The 13,234-nt window shown below is 44.6% G+C and overlaps 2 protein-coding genes across 3 annotated transcripts in view; one reads left to right on the forward strand and one right to left on the reverse strand.

Annotated features, from left to right (window-relative positions):
* Positions 1–9,362, forward strand: LOC115125760 (baculoviral IAP repeat-containing protein 7-like). Of its 2 annotated transcripts, none has more exons than XM_029655325.2 (8): positions 1–605; positions 1,349–1,448; positions 1,561–1,639; positions 1,802–1,847; positions 3,300–3,515; positions 4,275–4,340; positions 4,411–4,641; positions 4,728–5,741. In XM_029655325.2, exons 1-7 carry the CDS (start codon positions 56–58, stop codon positions 4,611–4,613), a joined length of 1,260 nt encoding a protein of 419 aa, XP_029511185.2. In that variant the 5' UTR covers positions 1–55; the 3' UTR covers positions 4,614–4,641; positions 4,728–5,741. The 2 variants fall into 2 exon arrangements, with proteins under 2 accessions (XP_029511185.2, XP_064861727.1); XM_065005655.1 differs by lacking the exon at positions 4,728–5,741 and adding an exon at positions 9,293–9,362 and having other exon boundaries at positions 3–605.
* Positions 5,597–13,234, reverse strand: part of LOC115126381 (sodium/potassium-transporting ATPase subunit beta-1-interacting protein 4-like) — a 163,553-nt gene continuing 155,915 nt past the window's right edge. The window contains exon 7 of the mRNA XM_065005656.1: positions 5,597–10,104. Within this exon, the coding sequence (XP_064861728.1) occupies positions 10,095–10,104 (10 nt within the window). The 3' untranslated portion in view covers positions 5,597–10,094. The remainder of the gene's footprint in view (positions 10,105–13,234) is intronic.

Raw genomic sequence — 13,234 nt, forward strand, 5'->3', positions numbered from 1 at the left:
ATGTCCAGCACTGTGCGCTCCGCGCTACCACAGTCCACTATGGAACGGAAAGGGGATGACTGGCACAGGACCGAAGGAGAAAGAAGACACCACAAGTCCCAGGATGACGGGTTACAGGAGCGAGATGCTGTATATTCTGGAGAAGCCCCAGATGCGAGGCGAGGAGGAGCGGCTTCGAACTTTTGAAAACTGGCGGAGGGACACGCCAGTCACCGCGGGCAACCTGGCCAGAGCGGGATTCTATTTTCTGGGGACAGAAGATAAGGTTCAGTGCTTCTGTTGCGGTGGGATCCTGCGGTACTGGGTCCATGGGGACAGTCCGATCCTCGAACACAAGAGGCACTTCCCCACCTGTAGTTTCGTGCTGGGTAGGGCCGTTGGGAATATCCCGCTGTTTGTCGTTTCCAGGTCCCCTTCTGACTCCGTGGACGGCCAGCTGTTGAGCCAGCTCCAGAGGATGACCGTGGACGACCAGGGAACGGCCGGGCAGGTTGTCTACCCTGAGATGGAGTTAGAGGAATCCCGGCTCACCACCTTCCACAACTGGCCCACGGGTGCTGCGGTCCAGCCCAATGTTCTGGCGAGGGCAGGATTCTTCTACACAGGTACGCAATAGTCTTTGTTGAATGTGTTGTGAATTGTTTCTGAATTTCTGAACTTTTCTGAATTCTGTTGGTTACGTTTAACAACTTACTTCTTGCGTTTGGTTCCCTATAAAGTCCCATTAAGGTTTGTTGAAGCTTTGCTTTTGGATAAAGTTAAGCACGCCTTGGCAATTACGCATTTGCTATTTGATATTCAGAAATAGCAGGGTAGTGGAACAGTGGTCACTACGAGTTTCCAGTCTTTGTGTGTGAGTTCATGTGACAATAGTGACGCTGAGTCATGTATTTGTGGACAGAAAAAGCTGGACAGGACTCGGACTGCGTAAAGGAGAAAATACCATTCGCTGTAGTGCTTAGACTGTTGTGGCATTTAAAGCTTAGAAATTAAAGCGACTATGAGAGAGAATTAGAGAAACTACTTTTCCTTTGTTTGGAATTCAGTTTTGGAAATTCAATAATACAATCCACATTCTCACAGCAGTTTTGGGTGTGTATCATTGTGAACATTTGTCTCATTGTGTTTGTGTACACATACAGTTTCCCCTCGGTGTGTACTGTATGCATATGTGTGTTTGTTTGTGTGGGTGTATGAGTGTATTTGTGTGTGTGTGTGTGTGTGTGTGTGGGAGAGAGAGAAAATGTGTTCCTTTAGTGTGTGTCTAATATTCAGGTAAACTCTGTGTCAGTGGTTATGATATGTAAGTGCTGTGATAATACTTGGTCTGTGTCCCTCACACTCCTAGGCCACGGTGACAACGTAAAATGCTTTCACTGTGACGGAGGGCTGAGGAACTGGGAACCTGGAGATGACCCCTGGCAGGAGCATGCCAAGTGGTTCCCACGGTAACACACAACAGCACCAACACACACTACCTGTAAAAAGGCATTCTGTAATGCCTTTGACTCTGTGTCCACGGTGCGGCTGGGTTAATAGGCTACTTCTTTCCTTCCTCAGATGTGACTTCCTGATCCAGACGAGAGGACGTGACTATGTCAGTAACATCCAGGCTACCCACTTCCACAGAGAGACTGTGGCAAGTACCTTTATACCTCAGTGTTGTCCTTCACTCTCATACATTGTCATACCAAAATCAAACAGCATTTGCATATTCATAATGTGCCATCATAACCGTTGTGGTCGCTGCAGTGTGTTGGGGCACTACAGAATAGATCCTGAGGGTGGATTTGTTTTCCAGGGTGGATCACAGACACCGGTGTCTCAAGAAATTACTTCAGAAAATGGTGAGTCCCAGAATACAAAAGAAAACATTGAAACTTACATTACATCCGCTTCATTCTCTTGACCACCCCCAAATGAAATTACAGGGTAATCCGCCCCATGTGTTAACCTGTGCTGAACAAACACAATAAATATGGATAGCGAATACGCTGCTTCCCCTTGGCTGCAGACTAAGAGGATGTAGTATTTCATAAGTGGGACCTTAATCATGTGAATGTAGCTGGATAATCACAATACTGCTTGTTTTAGAGAACAGGCAGAGGAACAGATGGATCCCTCAGTGGTGCTTTTCAATTGAGCTATTAGAGCACAACTGAAAACTGGAATTCTTCCTGTGGATAAATGTGTGTCAGAGGCGATGTGGGGCCCTGGGTTGCCTACTCTATCGAGTCACACACCCTGGGGTACTGCTCTCTCTACTGGGCTGTTTATCAAATGATAGAATGCTCACACTTGTCATCACATACTGTTGCTGAATCTGCACTGCTATCCATCTGTTTTTACAGGAGTGGGAAAAGGTCATTGCTTTTGCTTGAACACACATATCTCTTTTGGTTTTCTCATGGAGAGAGAGATTGGTTAGAGGTTAGATATACTTTTTTTTCAGTGCTATTGGTTTTCATTGAAACTCTCTCTCATATATATAATTTTCCCCCACTTCCCACCTAACACCTGTCCTCTTTTTCCTCTCCCCCACCCTCCATTCCTCTCTTCCTGTCTTCTTTTTCCTCTCCCCCACTCTCCATTCCTCTCTTCCTGTCCTCTTTTTCTGCTCCCCCTCCCTCCATTCCTCTCTTCCTGTCATCTTTTTCCTCTCCACCACCCTCCATTCCTCTCTTCCTGTCATCTTTTTCCTCTCCCCCACCCTCCATTCCTCTCTTCCTGTCTTCTTTTTTCCTCTCCCCACCCTCCATTCCTCTCTTCCTGTCTTCTTTTTTCCTCCCCCTCCCTCCATTCCTCTCTCTTCCTATCTTCTTTTCCTCTCCCCCACCCTCCATTCCTCTCTTCCTGTCTTCTTTTTCCTCTCCCCACTCTCCATTCCTCTCTTCCTGTCCTCTTTTTCCTCTCCCCTCCCTCCATTCCTCTCATCCTGTCTTATTTTTCCTCTCCCCACCCTCCATTCCGCTCTTCCTGTCCTCTTTTTCCTCTCCCCCACCCTCCATTCCGCTCTTCCTGTCCTCTTTTCCTCTCCCTCCCTCCATTCCTCTCTTCCTGTCCTCTTTTCCTCTCCCCTCCCTCCATTCCTCTCTTCCTGTCTTCTTTTTCCTCTCCCCATCCTCCATTCCTCTCTTCCTGTCTTCTTTTTCCTCTCCCCCTCCCTCCATTCCTCTCTTCCTGTCCTCTTTTTCCTCTCCCCCTCCCTCCATTCCTCTCTTCCTGTCTTCTTTTTCCTCTCCATTCCTCTCTTCCCTCTTTCTTTTGATCCCTCTCCCGGCATCTCCTCCCTCTGCCAGACGTGGTGGGTGGTCTGGGCACACCCTCAGTCATGCTGTCTCCTGTGGTCCAGACCGTACTCCAGATGGGCTTTGAGGCTGGCCTGCTGGAGAGTCTGGTCCAGACCAAGTACCTGCTGACCGGCCAGCACTACACCTCCGTGTCTGGCCTGGTCACTGACGTACTGGCTGCTGAGGAGGAGGACAGGACCAGGGGGCTGCAGAGCAGAGTCCAGGGTAAGGATGGTGATCATGATAAGGATTATATTAAGAATGATGGATTGGAGCTTCCTGATGCTCAATGCACATTGTAAGGCCCTTACAGAAAAACTGCATGATTTCACATGTGGAAACTTGTTTTTGGAACACTTCCCATGTGATCACGTGTTCACATGTGTAGTTTCATGTTATCACATGTTGCTTTACATGTTGTCACTTTATCACATCAACTTCACGTAAGATCACATTAAATCATGTTCTTGAAAAACTTCACGTGATCACATGTGAAATTCATGTATTTTTTCCATAAGGGTGGCAATGGGTTCTTTTAGATAGGGCAAATGTCTAGAGATTGACCCTTACTAACCCCTGTGAGCTATACCCAGGCAGGTGCTGCTAATATACACCCTGGTAGTGGATGAAGTACTTGTCTTGAGGTATGGACCAGCAGATGGGCTGGGTAGAGTCCAGGGACCCACAGAGCAGGGGTAAAGGCCATAACTTTAATAAACAGCCTAAAGCTTTGTAATTACACTTTTACCCTAAGGGGTGTCCTAAAAATAGCCTGCTGAGACCCATGTTGATATTTTCAACTCTGATGTTGACCACGTTCATATTTTTACACATCCCTTTGATATTCTCGTGCATCTGAATTGATTGGATTGACACTGAGAATCAACAAATGGAGACTCGTGTTAACGATGTAAATAGATCATGTCACCGTGTGTAACCATGTGTCTCACCCTTGTTTACTGTTTATGTCTTCTGTCCCATCAGAGCCGGTGGAGAGACAGGGTCCCAGTGCAGGAGGGGTCAGGACACAGACACCCATCAGAGAAAAAGGTCAGAGATCATATTACACACACACACACACACACACACACACACTTGTAAATTCATGTTTGTATTTCAGCAGTGGGAGACTCCACCCCTGAGGAGCTCCTGCGTCAGCTGCAGGAGGAGCGGACATGTAAGGTGTGTATGGACAAGCTGGTATCCATCGTCTTCATTCCCTGTGGTCATCTGGTGGTGTGTAGCGACTGTGCTGCCAGCCTGCGTCACTGCCCCATCTGCAGAGCCACCATCAGAGGCAGCGTCCGAGCATTCATGTCCTGAGAGTCACATTCAAGTACAAGACCCTTGTGTGAGTCGGAGTGTGTATGTGTGTATATTCGTATGACAAAAGTATACCTAATACACCAACACACAATATCCTTGTTTCACTTTTAGGCTTTTGTTTGCCTTTGACAAATGAAGAGAGATTCTACAACCCCTCGGGGGCGGCTCATCTTTCTGTAGGTGCTGTGAGAATTTTGTGAAAATGTCCCCTGGATTTTAGATGCCTGACAGATCTGACCCATTCTCCTAACCTCAATAGTGTTCAGCTGTTGATTTGCCCTGCTCAAAATAACCTCCAAAATCAAAATGGCTTCTTTTTGGCTGTAGTAAAAGTTGCTCAATATACATTTACATTTAAGTCATTTAGCAGACGCTCTTATCCAGAGCGACTTACATATATTTATTTTGATACAGTAAACGCATTTCCAATATCATTATTGGTGTTTACAGAGATCAACTGGCAGAGCAAGAGTATCAGTCCAACTGCACATCAGATTACAGTTAGTTTGTACAAATACTAAAAATAATCCCTAAAACAAATTACCCAGAATTGGTTTATTAAAAGTACACATCATTTGGCCTCCCGAGTGGCGCAGCGGTCTTAGGCACTGCATCGCAGTGCTTGAGGCGTCACTACAGACCCGGTTGCAACCCAGAGACCCATGAGGTGGCGCACAATTGGCCCAGCATCGTCCGGGTTAGGGGAGTCCTTGTCCCATCGCACTCTAGCGACTCCTGTGGCGGGCCGGGCGCCTAAACATGCTGACACAGTTGCCGTTTGTACGGCGTTTCCCCCAACACTTTGGTGCGGCTGGCTTCCGTGTTGGGCGAGCAGTGTGTCAAGAAGCAATGCGGAATGGCAGGGTCGTGTTTCGATGGACGCATGGCTCTCGACCTTTTGCCTCTCCCGAGTCCGTACGGGAGTTGCAGCGATGGGACAAGACTGTAACTACCAATTGAATACCACGAACTTGGGGAGAAAAAGTACAACATTTGTTTATTAACAAACTGATATTTACACTATTGAACACAGCACAGGTCTGGACAAATATGATTACATAATTGAGTCACATGAAGAGGACTACAGAGGATACAAAATAAAGACAAATACAAATAGAAAAACAATTATCTACAATGTGGACTTTTTTTCCAGTGGTATCCATTACATGACCACAATAGGCTCCAACTAACCAATGTCAGGCTCTTCCATTCCCTGTTGCAGAGGCTGTTTTGCATTGAAAGGAAAAAAACTGTTCCTGCAAATCAAATTATTTTAGGTGTCTAAAGATATTTTTTTATCAAGACATAAGGTGCAGTGTGTGTTCGCTGTTGGTAATGATCCTGGCTACAGTTCATAAAGTATATCTGGTCCTTTGTTCATAAGTATTGACAGGCAGCCATGGCTTGGTATTGATAAGCTTGGGGTTTATTCATTGGAGTGCAACATAGAGTATTACAGATAGAAATGTAATGCATAGAGCTGGCATTATCTATGACAGAATGATGTTTATTGCACAATGCATCTATATCTGAATCTTCTGTAACATTGCACTGTCCTGAAATGTTACATTTACACCTCAAATTATACCTTATTCCCTATACAGTGCACTACTTCAGGATATCATTTGGAACAAGGCCCATAGTTTACAATCATTATTTTTGCACCATCACTGAAGCCACTACCATTGTTCTGCAAACGCATTCATATGAAGCCAATATCAGTTGAGAGACAGCTGTGTATTTCATATCATCAGCTCAGAAGCCTGTCTATCAAGCCCACAAGGGGATAAGGTGTTGATCAGGTGCTGGAAACATGAGACCGAACCAAATTCCAGTCTCCAATATGTGCTGTGTTCAAGGCTCTTTTGATTAAGTAGAAAACAAGCTTTGATTTAACAAGGGTATTCATCACATTCATGCCACAGCAGATTGCATCAAGACAAATTATACAAATGAATGTAGAGGCTTCAGTTGGAACTAAGAAGTACATTTGTTCTTCTGAACGGCGTCAGGTATAAGACTGAGTGGATAGCATGGAGATAAAGAAGTATACAGTGAGATATAGGCTTCATACATACATGCAGGGTAGTACACTGGACCTTTCTATGGGGTCCAGTAGGCCGATAACCCAAACGGTGTATTATATCTTATCAATAAACAGTATGCCATGAAACCCTAAATGACAAAGCAGAGGGCTTTGTTGAAGTCCAGAACAGAAACATGTTCAGTAGTATTTGAATGTGTACGTGACTACATTCAACAGCAGGGGGCAGTAATGGTACACAGGAAGATTAAGGCAGAAAGTGGACAGTCCAGGGAGCTGAGGTGCTCTTAGGCACGGATCTATGATCAGTCGCCCCTTCTCAAATCTTAATGAGGGATGAAACCCAAAACTCACCTTAGATTAGTGTCTAGTGGCAACTCCATTCTACTCATAAAGGGCCACAGCCAAAGACCCAGGCAGTTACACACTCTGTAACACTAAGTCCAAATACTCAGGAACTAGCCCCCATCTTAAAGTTTGGACAAAATAGTTTATGTCTATGGATTGTGGGATAACTGCTCCCCAAACCCACAGAGACCCAAACATACAATAGATTACTACCGTATAATACAGAATATCCACAGTTATCATACAAAACCCATTCAAACATGCTATGAAAAAAAGGACTAAAATGTATCACAGTTGAATCATCGATCTATAGATGGAATGATAGAGAAAACAGGTGGTGTACAGTATGGCTCTGCTCTCTTGCTTTGCTTTATTTGTGCTACTTAAAACCATTTACACTCCATTCAATACCTTTTGTATGCCATGGAGGGCAAATGTAGACAAACTACCTCTCATATCATACTATTCTGGATAGAAAATACAGGGAGCCACAGTGTATGACTTATGATCAACTGTCAAACCCTCACAGTAGTTGGAGGCAGTTGGGTTTTTGGACAGGGGCTTTAAGACACATCTAAATCCTGACACAAACCTCAAAGCTCCACACCATTAACTGTAAAACAAGGTGACAGATAAACCGTTTTCCTTTCATTCCATCCCGCTCTACAGTTTACAGATTAAGTCTACTGAAACACTGTATATCATAACCAGTCACATCACTGTGAGTAAGACTAGATTAACAAAGACTCAAACATTATTGCCTGTTACTGTAATACCTTAAGCTATCTCTGTTATGAGGTTGTTGTTGTTTAGTTTGTATTTCAAAACCCTGACTCAGTCTTTTTCCATCTTTTTCCTCTGGTTCTATTTTTGACTGAAGCCCCTGTAGGTTTGGTTGCTTTGTTTCCCTACCTCCCTCCCAGTCTCACACTCCTTTCCCCCTTCCCTCCCTACCTCTTACTGCTTTTCCTGTGTATTTATGTGCACAGATCCTGGCCTCAAGTAAACAGCAGAACACAATAGTTCATTCCATTCCACGGGCTCAACTGTAATTCAGCCTAAGAGGATCTGTGACCAAGCCATAATAACACTCCAAACCACAAAGCCACAGACAGAGAGGCCTTTCAGACCAGAGAACAGGAGGAAGGATGAACTGTCGGGTTCACACAAGTTTATATGTGTGTGTATATACATATATACAGTACCAGTCAACAATTTGGACACACCTACTGATTCCAGGGTTTCCTTTATTTTTACAGTTTTCTATATTGTAGAATAATAGTGAAGACATAAAACTATGAAATAACACATGGAATCATGTAGTAAGCAAAAAAGTGTTCAACAAATCTAAATATACTTTATATTTGAGATTCTTCAAAGTAACCAGCATTTGCCTTGATGACAGCTTTGCACTCTCTTGGTATTCTCTCAACCAGCTTCATGAGCTAGTCACCTGGAATGCATTTCAATTAACAGGTGAGCCTTTTTAAAAGTTAATTTGTGGAATTTCTTTCCTTCTTAATGCGTTTGAGCCAATCAGTTGTGTGGTATACAGAAGATAGCCCTATTTGGTAAAAGACCAAGTCCATATTATGGCAAGAACAGCTCAAATAAGCAAAGAGAAACGACAGTCCATCATTCCTTTAAGACATGAAGGTCAGTCAATCTGGAAAAATTCAATAACTTTTAAAGATTCTTCAAGTGCAGTCGCAAAAACCATAGAGCAATATGTTAAAACTGGCTCTCATGAGGACCGCCACAGGAAAGTAAGACCCAGAGTTACCTCTACTGCAGAGGATAAGTTCATTAGAGTTAACTGCCTCAGAAATTGCAGCCCAAATAAATGCTTCACAGAGTTCAAGTAACAGACACATCTCAACATCAACTGTTCAGAGGAGACTGGGTGAATCAGGCATTCATGGTCGAATTGCTACAAATAAACCACTACTAAAAGACACCAATAATAAGAAGAGACTTGCTTGGGCCAAGAATCACGAGTAATCAACATTAGACCGGTGGTCTGATGAGATCAAATTAGAGATTTTTGGTTCCAACCGCCGTGTCTTTGTGAGATGCAGAGTAGGTGAATGGAATATCTCCACGTGTGGTTCCCACCGTGAAGCATGGAGGAGGAGGTGTGGGGGTGCTTTGCTGGTGACACTGTCAGTGAGTCATTTAGAATTCAAGGCACTCTTTTTACCAGCATGGCTACCACAGCATTCTGCAGCAATACGTCATCCCATCTGGTTTAAGCTTATTGGGACTATATTTGTTTTTTCAACAGGACAATGACCCAACACACCTCCAGGCTGTGTAAGGGCTATTTTACCAAGAAGCAGAGTGATGGAGTGCTGCATCAGATGCCTTGGCCACCACAATCACCTGACCTCAACCCAATTGAGATGGTTTGGCATGAGTTGGACTGCAGAGTGAAGGAAAAGCAGCCAACAAGTGCTCAGCATGTGGGAACTCGTTCAAGACTGTTAGAAAAGCATTCCAGGTGAAGCTGGTTGAGAGAATGTGAGAGTGTGCAAAGCTGTCATCAAGGCAAAGGGTGGCTACTAATTTATTCCATATGTGTTATTTCAAAGCGTAGCGTGGTTTCACTTTTATGCTGCAATGTAGAAAATAGTAATAAAGAAAAGTAGGTGTGTCCAAACTTTTGACTGGTACTGTATATATAGTTATGATCTATAGATAGATCACTAGTTCTGATTGAACAATGGACAGAAATACAGCCATTGACAGCAGGTACTGTACGTCTCTGTTGTCGGATGCCGTTTGTAGTTCTAGATAAATAATGTATATTTGAGTACACAGTAAGAGATCAGGCCCATGTTACACTGTAATTATCCCCTCCCCATCCCCCAACCCTACCCTCTCCTTCCCTCCCATTAACAACAGAACTGGGAAGAACAGTCATCATTAAGCAGAGCACCAGTAATTTACATGTTTGAAGGACTGAAGAGATGTAGAGAACCAGAGGAATGTCTGGCCTGCCCCAGTGAATTCTCGGATGGTTGTTGTGTCAGTCAGAGCAGCCACTTTGTTTCCATCGGAACCTGCAATGTTGCCTTCTGCCCTATTTACGTAGACCTGGAGGTGATAGAACACAGAAGACAGTGAGTGGGTGAGGAACACATGCACATGAGTACACAGGATTTCCAGTACATTTATTATCTAGGCTTTATATCCCTAGTGCTGGAGGAGGGGAAAACATTCCTTCTGTCTCATTTGCAACAGAGATGATGAAGCTATCAGGAGAGATGTCCTGCAGGCTAATAATACTTCCATTTGGGCTAAGGGAAATTAAAGGACTGACGCCACTGCCCAAATTGTTATTAAGTTTCCTGCATAATTGAATAGATCATTCCAATGGAAGCTGTGATGGTGGCTATAAGGCAGAGAACCTCCAATCCATGGTATTTCTACAGGTAACTGCCAAAATAAAGGAAACACTCGAGTAAATGAGGTACACAAAGTATGTTGAAAGCAGGTGCTTGCACACAGGTGTGGAATTCACATCTCAGCGTGCTTAGGGTCATATAGAAGGACCAGTTGCCCATTATTTAGGCTACCATGGCTAGAAGAAGAGATCTCAGTGACTTTGAAAGAGTGGTGATTGTTGGGGCAGGTTTAGCAGGAGTTTCAGTGATGAAGACTGCTGAACTTGCTGATGTTTCATGATATGGCCGTCGCAGCCGCCAGAACTCAACCCAATTGAACACCTGTGGGAGATTCTGGAGTGGTGCCTAAGGCAGTGTTTTCCACCAGTATCAACACAACACCAAATTATGGAATTTCTCATGGAAGACTGGTGTGGCATCCCTCCAACAGAGTTCCAGACACTTGTAGAATCTATGCCAAGGTGCGTTGAAGGTCGTCTGGCAGCTTGTGGTGGCCCTATTAAAACAATATGTTTGTGTTTCCTTTATTTGGCAGCTACCTGTATGTCTATATGCATAAATGCACAAACACACACAATGACATGACAAACCTACATATTCCCCTGAGCCTTCAGACAAGATATAGCACGTTTAATAGGGTTGTTTACTCCAGTCAGGCTTATTCATTCTCCCACACAGAGCTAGCAGAACCAGAAAGAACGTTGATACGAGTCACAGAAGAATAGTCTACCATGATACGGTTGTTATGTACTTCATCCCAATAACAAAACCTGTACAATTCATATATTTATTGATTTGATATGGGCTAATCTTTAATGAAAACACACTGGGCTGATGTGTTGAGGTATTGAAGTGCATGGTTAACTGGATCAGACAGGAAACCTAACTCTAGACTCCCATACACTGGCCTATTTCTCATATTCACCCACCCAGACAGGGAGCCTAACTGGGCATACAGTAGCCTATTTCTCATTTTCACCCACCCAGACAGGGAGCCTAACTGGCTATACACTAGCATATTTCTCATATTCACCCACCCAGACAGGGAGCCTAACTGGGCATACAGTAGCCTATTTCTCATATTCACCCACCCAGGCAGGGAGCCTAACTGGCTATACACTAGCATATTTCTCATATTCACCCACCCAGACAGGGAGCCTAACTGGGCATACAGTAGCCTATTTCTCATATTCACCCACCCAGACAGGGAGCCTAACTGGCTATACACTAGCCTATTTCTCATATTCACCCACAGACAGGGAGCCTAACTGGGCATACAGTAGCCTATTTCTCATATTCACCCACAGACAGGGAGCCTAACTGGCTATACACTAGCCTATTTCTCATATTCACCCACAGACAGGGAGCCTAACTGGGCATACAGTAGCCTATTTCTCATATTCACCCACAGACAGGGAGCCTAACTGGGCATACAGTAGCCTATTTCTCATATTCACCCACCCAGACAGGGAGCCTAACTGGCTATACACTAGCCTATTTCTCATATTCACCCACCCAGACAGGGAGCCTAACTGGCTATACACTAGCATATTTATCATATTCACCCACCCAGACAGGGAGCCTAACTGGGCATACAGTAGCCTATTTCTCATATTCACCCACCCAGACAGGGAGCCTAACTGGCTATACACTAGCCTATTTCTCATATTCACCCACAGACAGGGAGCCTAACTGGGCATACAGTAGCCTATTTCTCATATTCACCCACAGACAGGGAGCCTAACTGGGCATACAGTAGCCTATTTCTCATATTCACCCACCCAGACAGGGAACCTAACTGGGACTACAGTAGCCTATTTCTCATATTCACCCACAGACAGGGAGCCTAACTGGGCATACAGTAGCCTATTTCTCATATTCACCCACCCAGACAGGGAGCCTAACTGGCTATACACTAGCCTATTTCTCATATTCACCCACAGACAGGGAGCCTAACTGGGCATACAATAGCCTATTTCTCATATTCACCCACAGACAGGGAGCCTAACTGGGCATACAGTAGCCTATTTCTCATATTCACCCACCCAGACAGGGAGCCTAACTGGCTATACACTAGCCTATTTCTCATATTCACCCACAGACAGGGAGCCTAATTGGGCATACACTAGCCTATTTCTCATATTCACCCACAGACAGGGAGCCTAACTGGGCATACACTAGCCTATTTCTCATATTCACCCACAGACAGGGAGCCTAACTGGCTATACACTAGCCTATTTCTCATATTCACCCACCCAGACAGGGAGCCTAACTGGCTATACACTAGCCTATTTCTCATATTCACCCACAGACAGGGAGCCTAACTGGGCATACAGTAGCCTATTTCTCATATTCACCCACAGACAGGGAGCCTAACTGGCTATACACTAGCCTATTTCTCATATTCACCCACAGACAGGGAGCCTAACTGGGCATACAGTAGCCTATTTCTCATATTCACCCACAGACAGGGAGCCTAACTGGGCATACAGTAGCCTATTTCTCATATTCACCCACCCAGACAGGGAGCCTAACTGGCTATACACTAGCCTATTTCTCATATTCACCCACCCAGACAGGGAGCCTAACTGGCTATACACTAGCATATTTATCATATTCACCCACCCAGACAGGGAGCCTAACTGGGCATACAGTAGCCTATTTCTCATATTCACCCACCCAGACAGGGAGCCTAACTGGCTATACACTAGCCTATTTCTCATATTCACCCACAGACAGGGAGCCTAACTGGGCATACAGTAGCCTATTTCTCATATTCACCCACAGACAGGGAGCCTAACTGGGCATACAGTAGCCTA

This window comes from Oncorhynchus nerka, linkage group LG20 (genome assembly GCF_034236695.1).
Source record: "Oncorhynchus nerka isolate Pitt River linkage group LG20, Oner_Uvic_2.0, whole genome shotgun sequence".
Classification (NCBI taxonomy): domain Eukaryota; kingdom Metazoa; phylum Chordata; class Actinopteri; order Salmoniformes; family Salmonidae; genus Oncorhynchus; species Oncorhynchus nerka.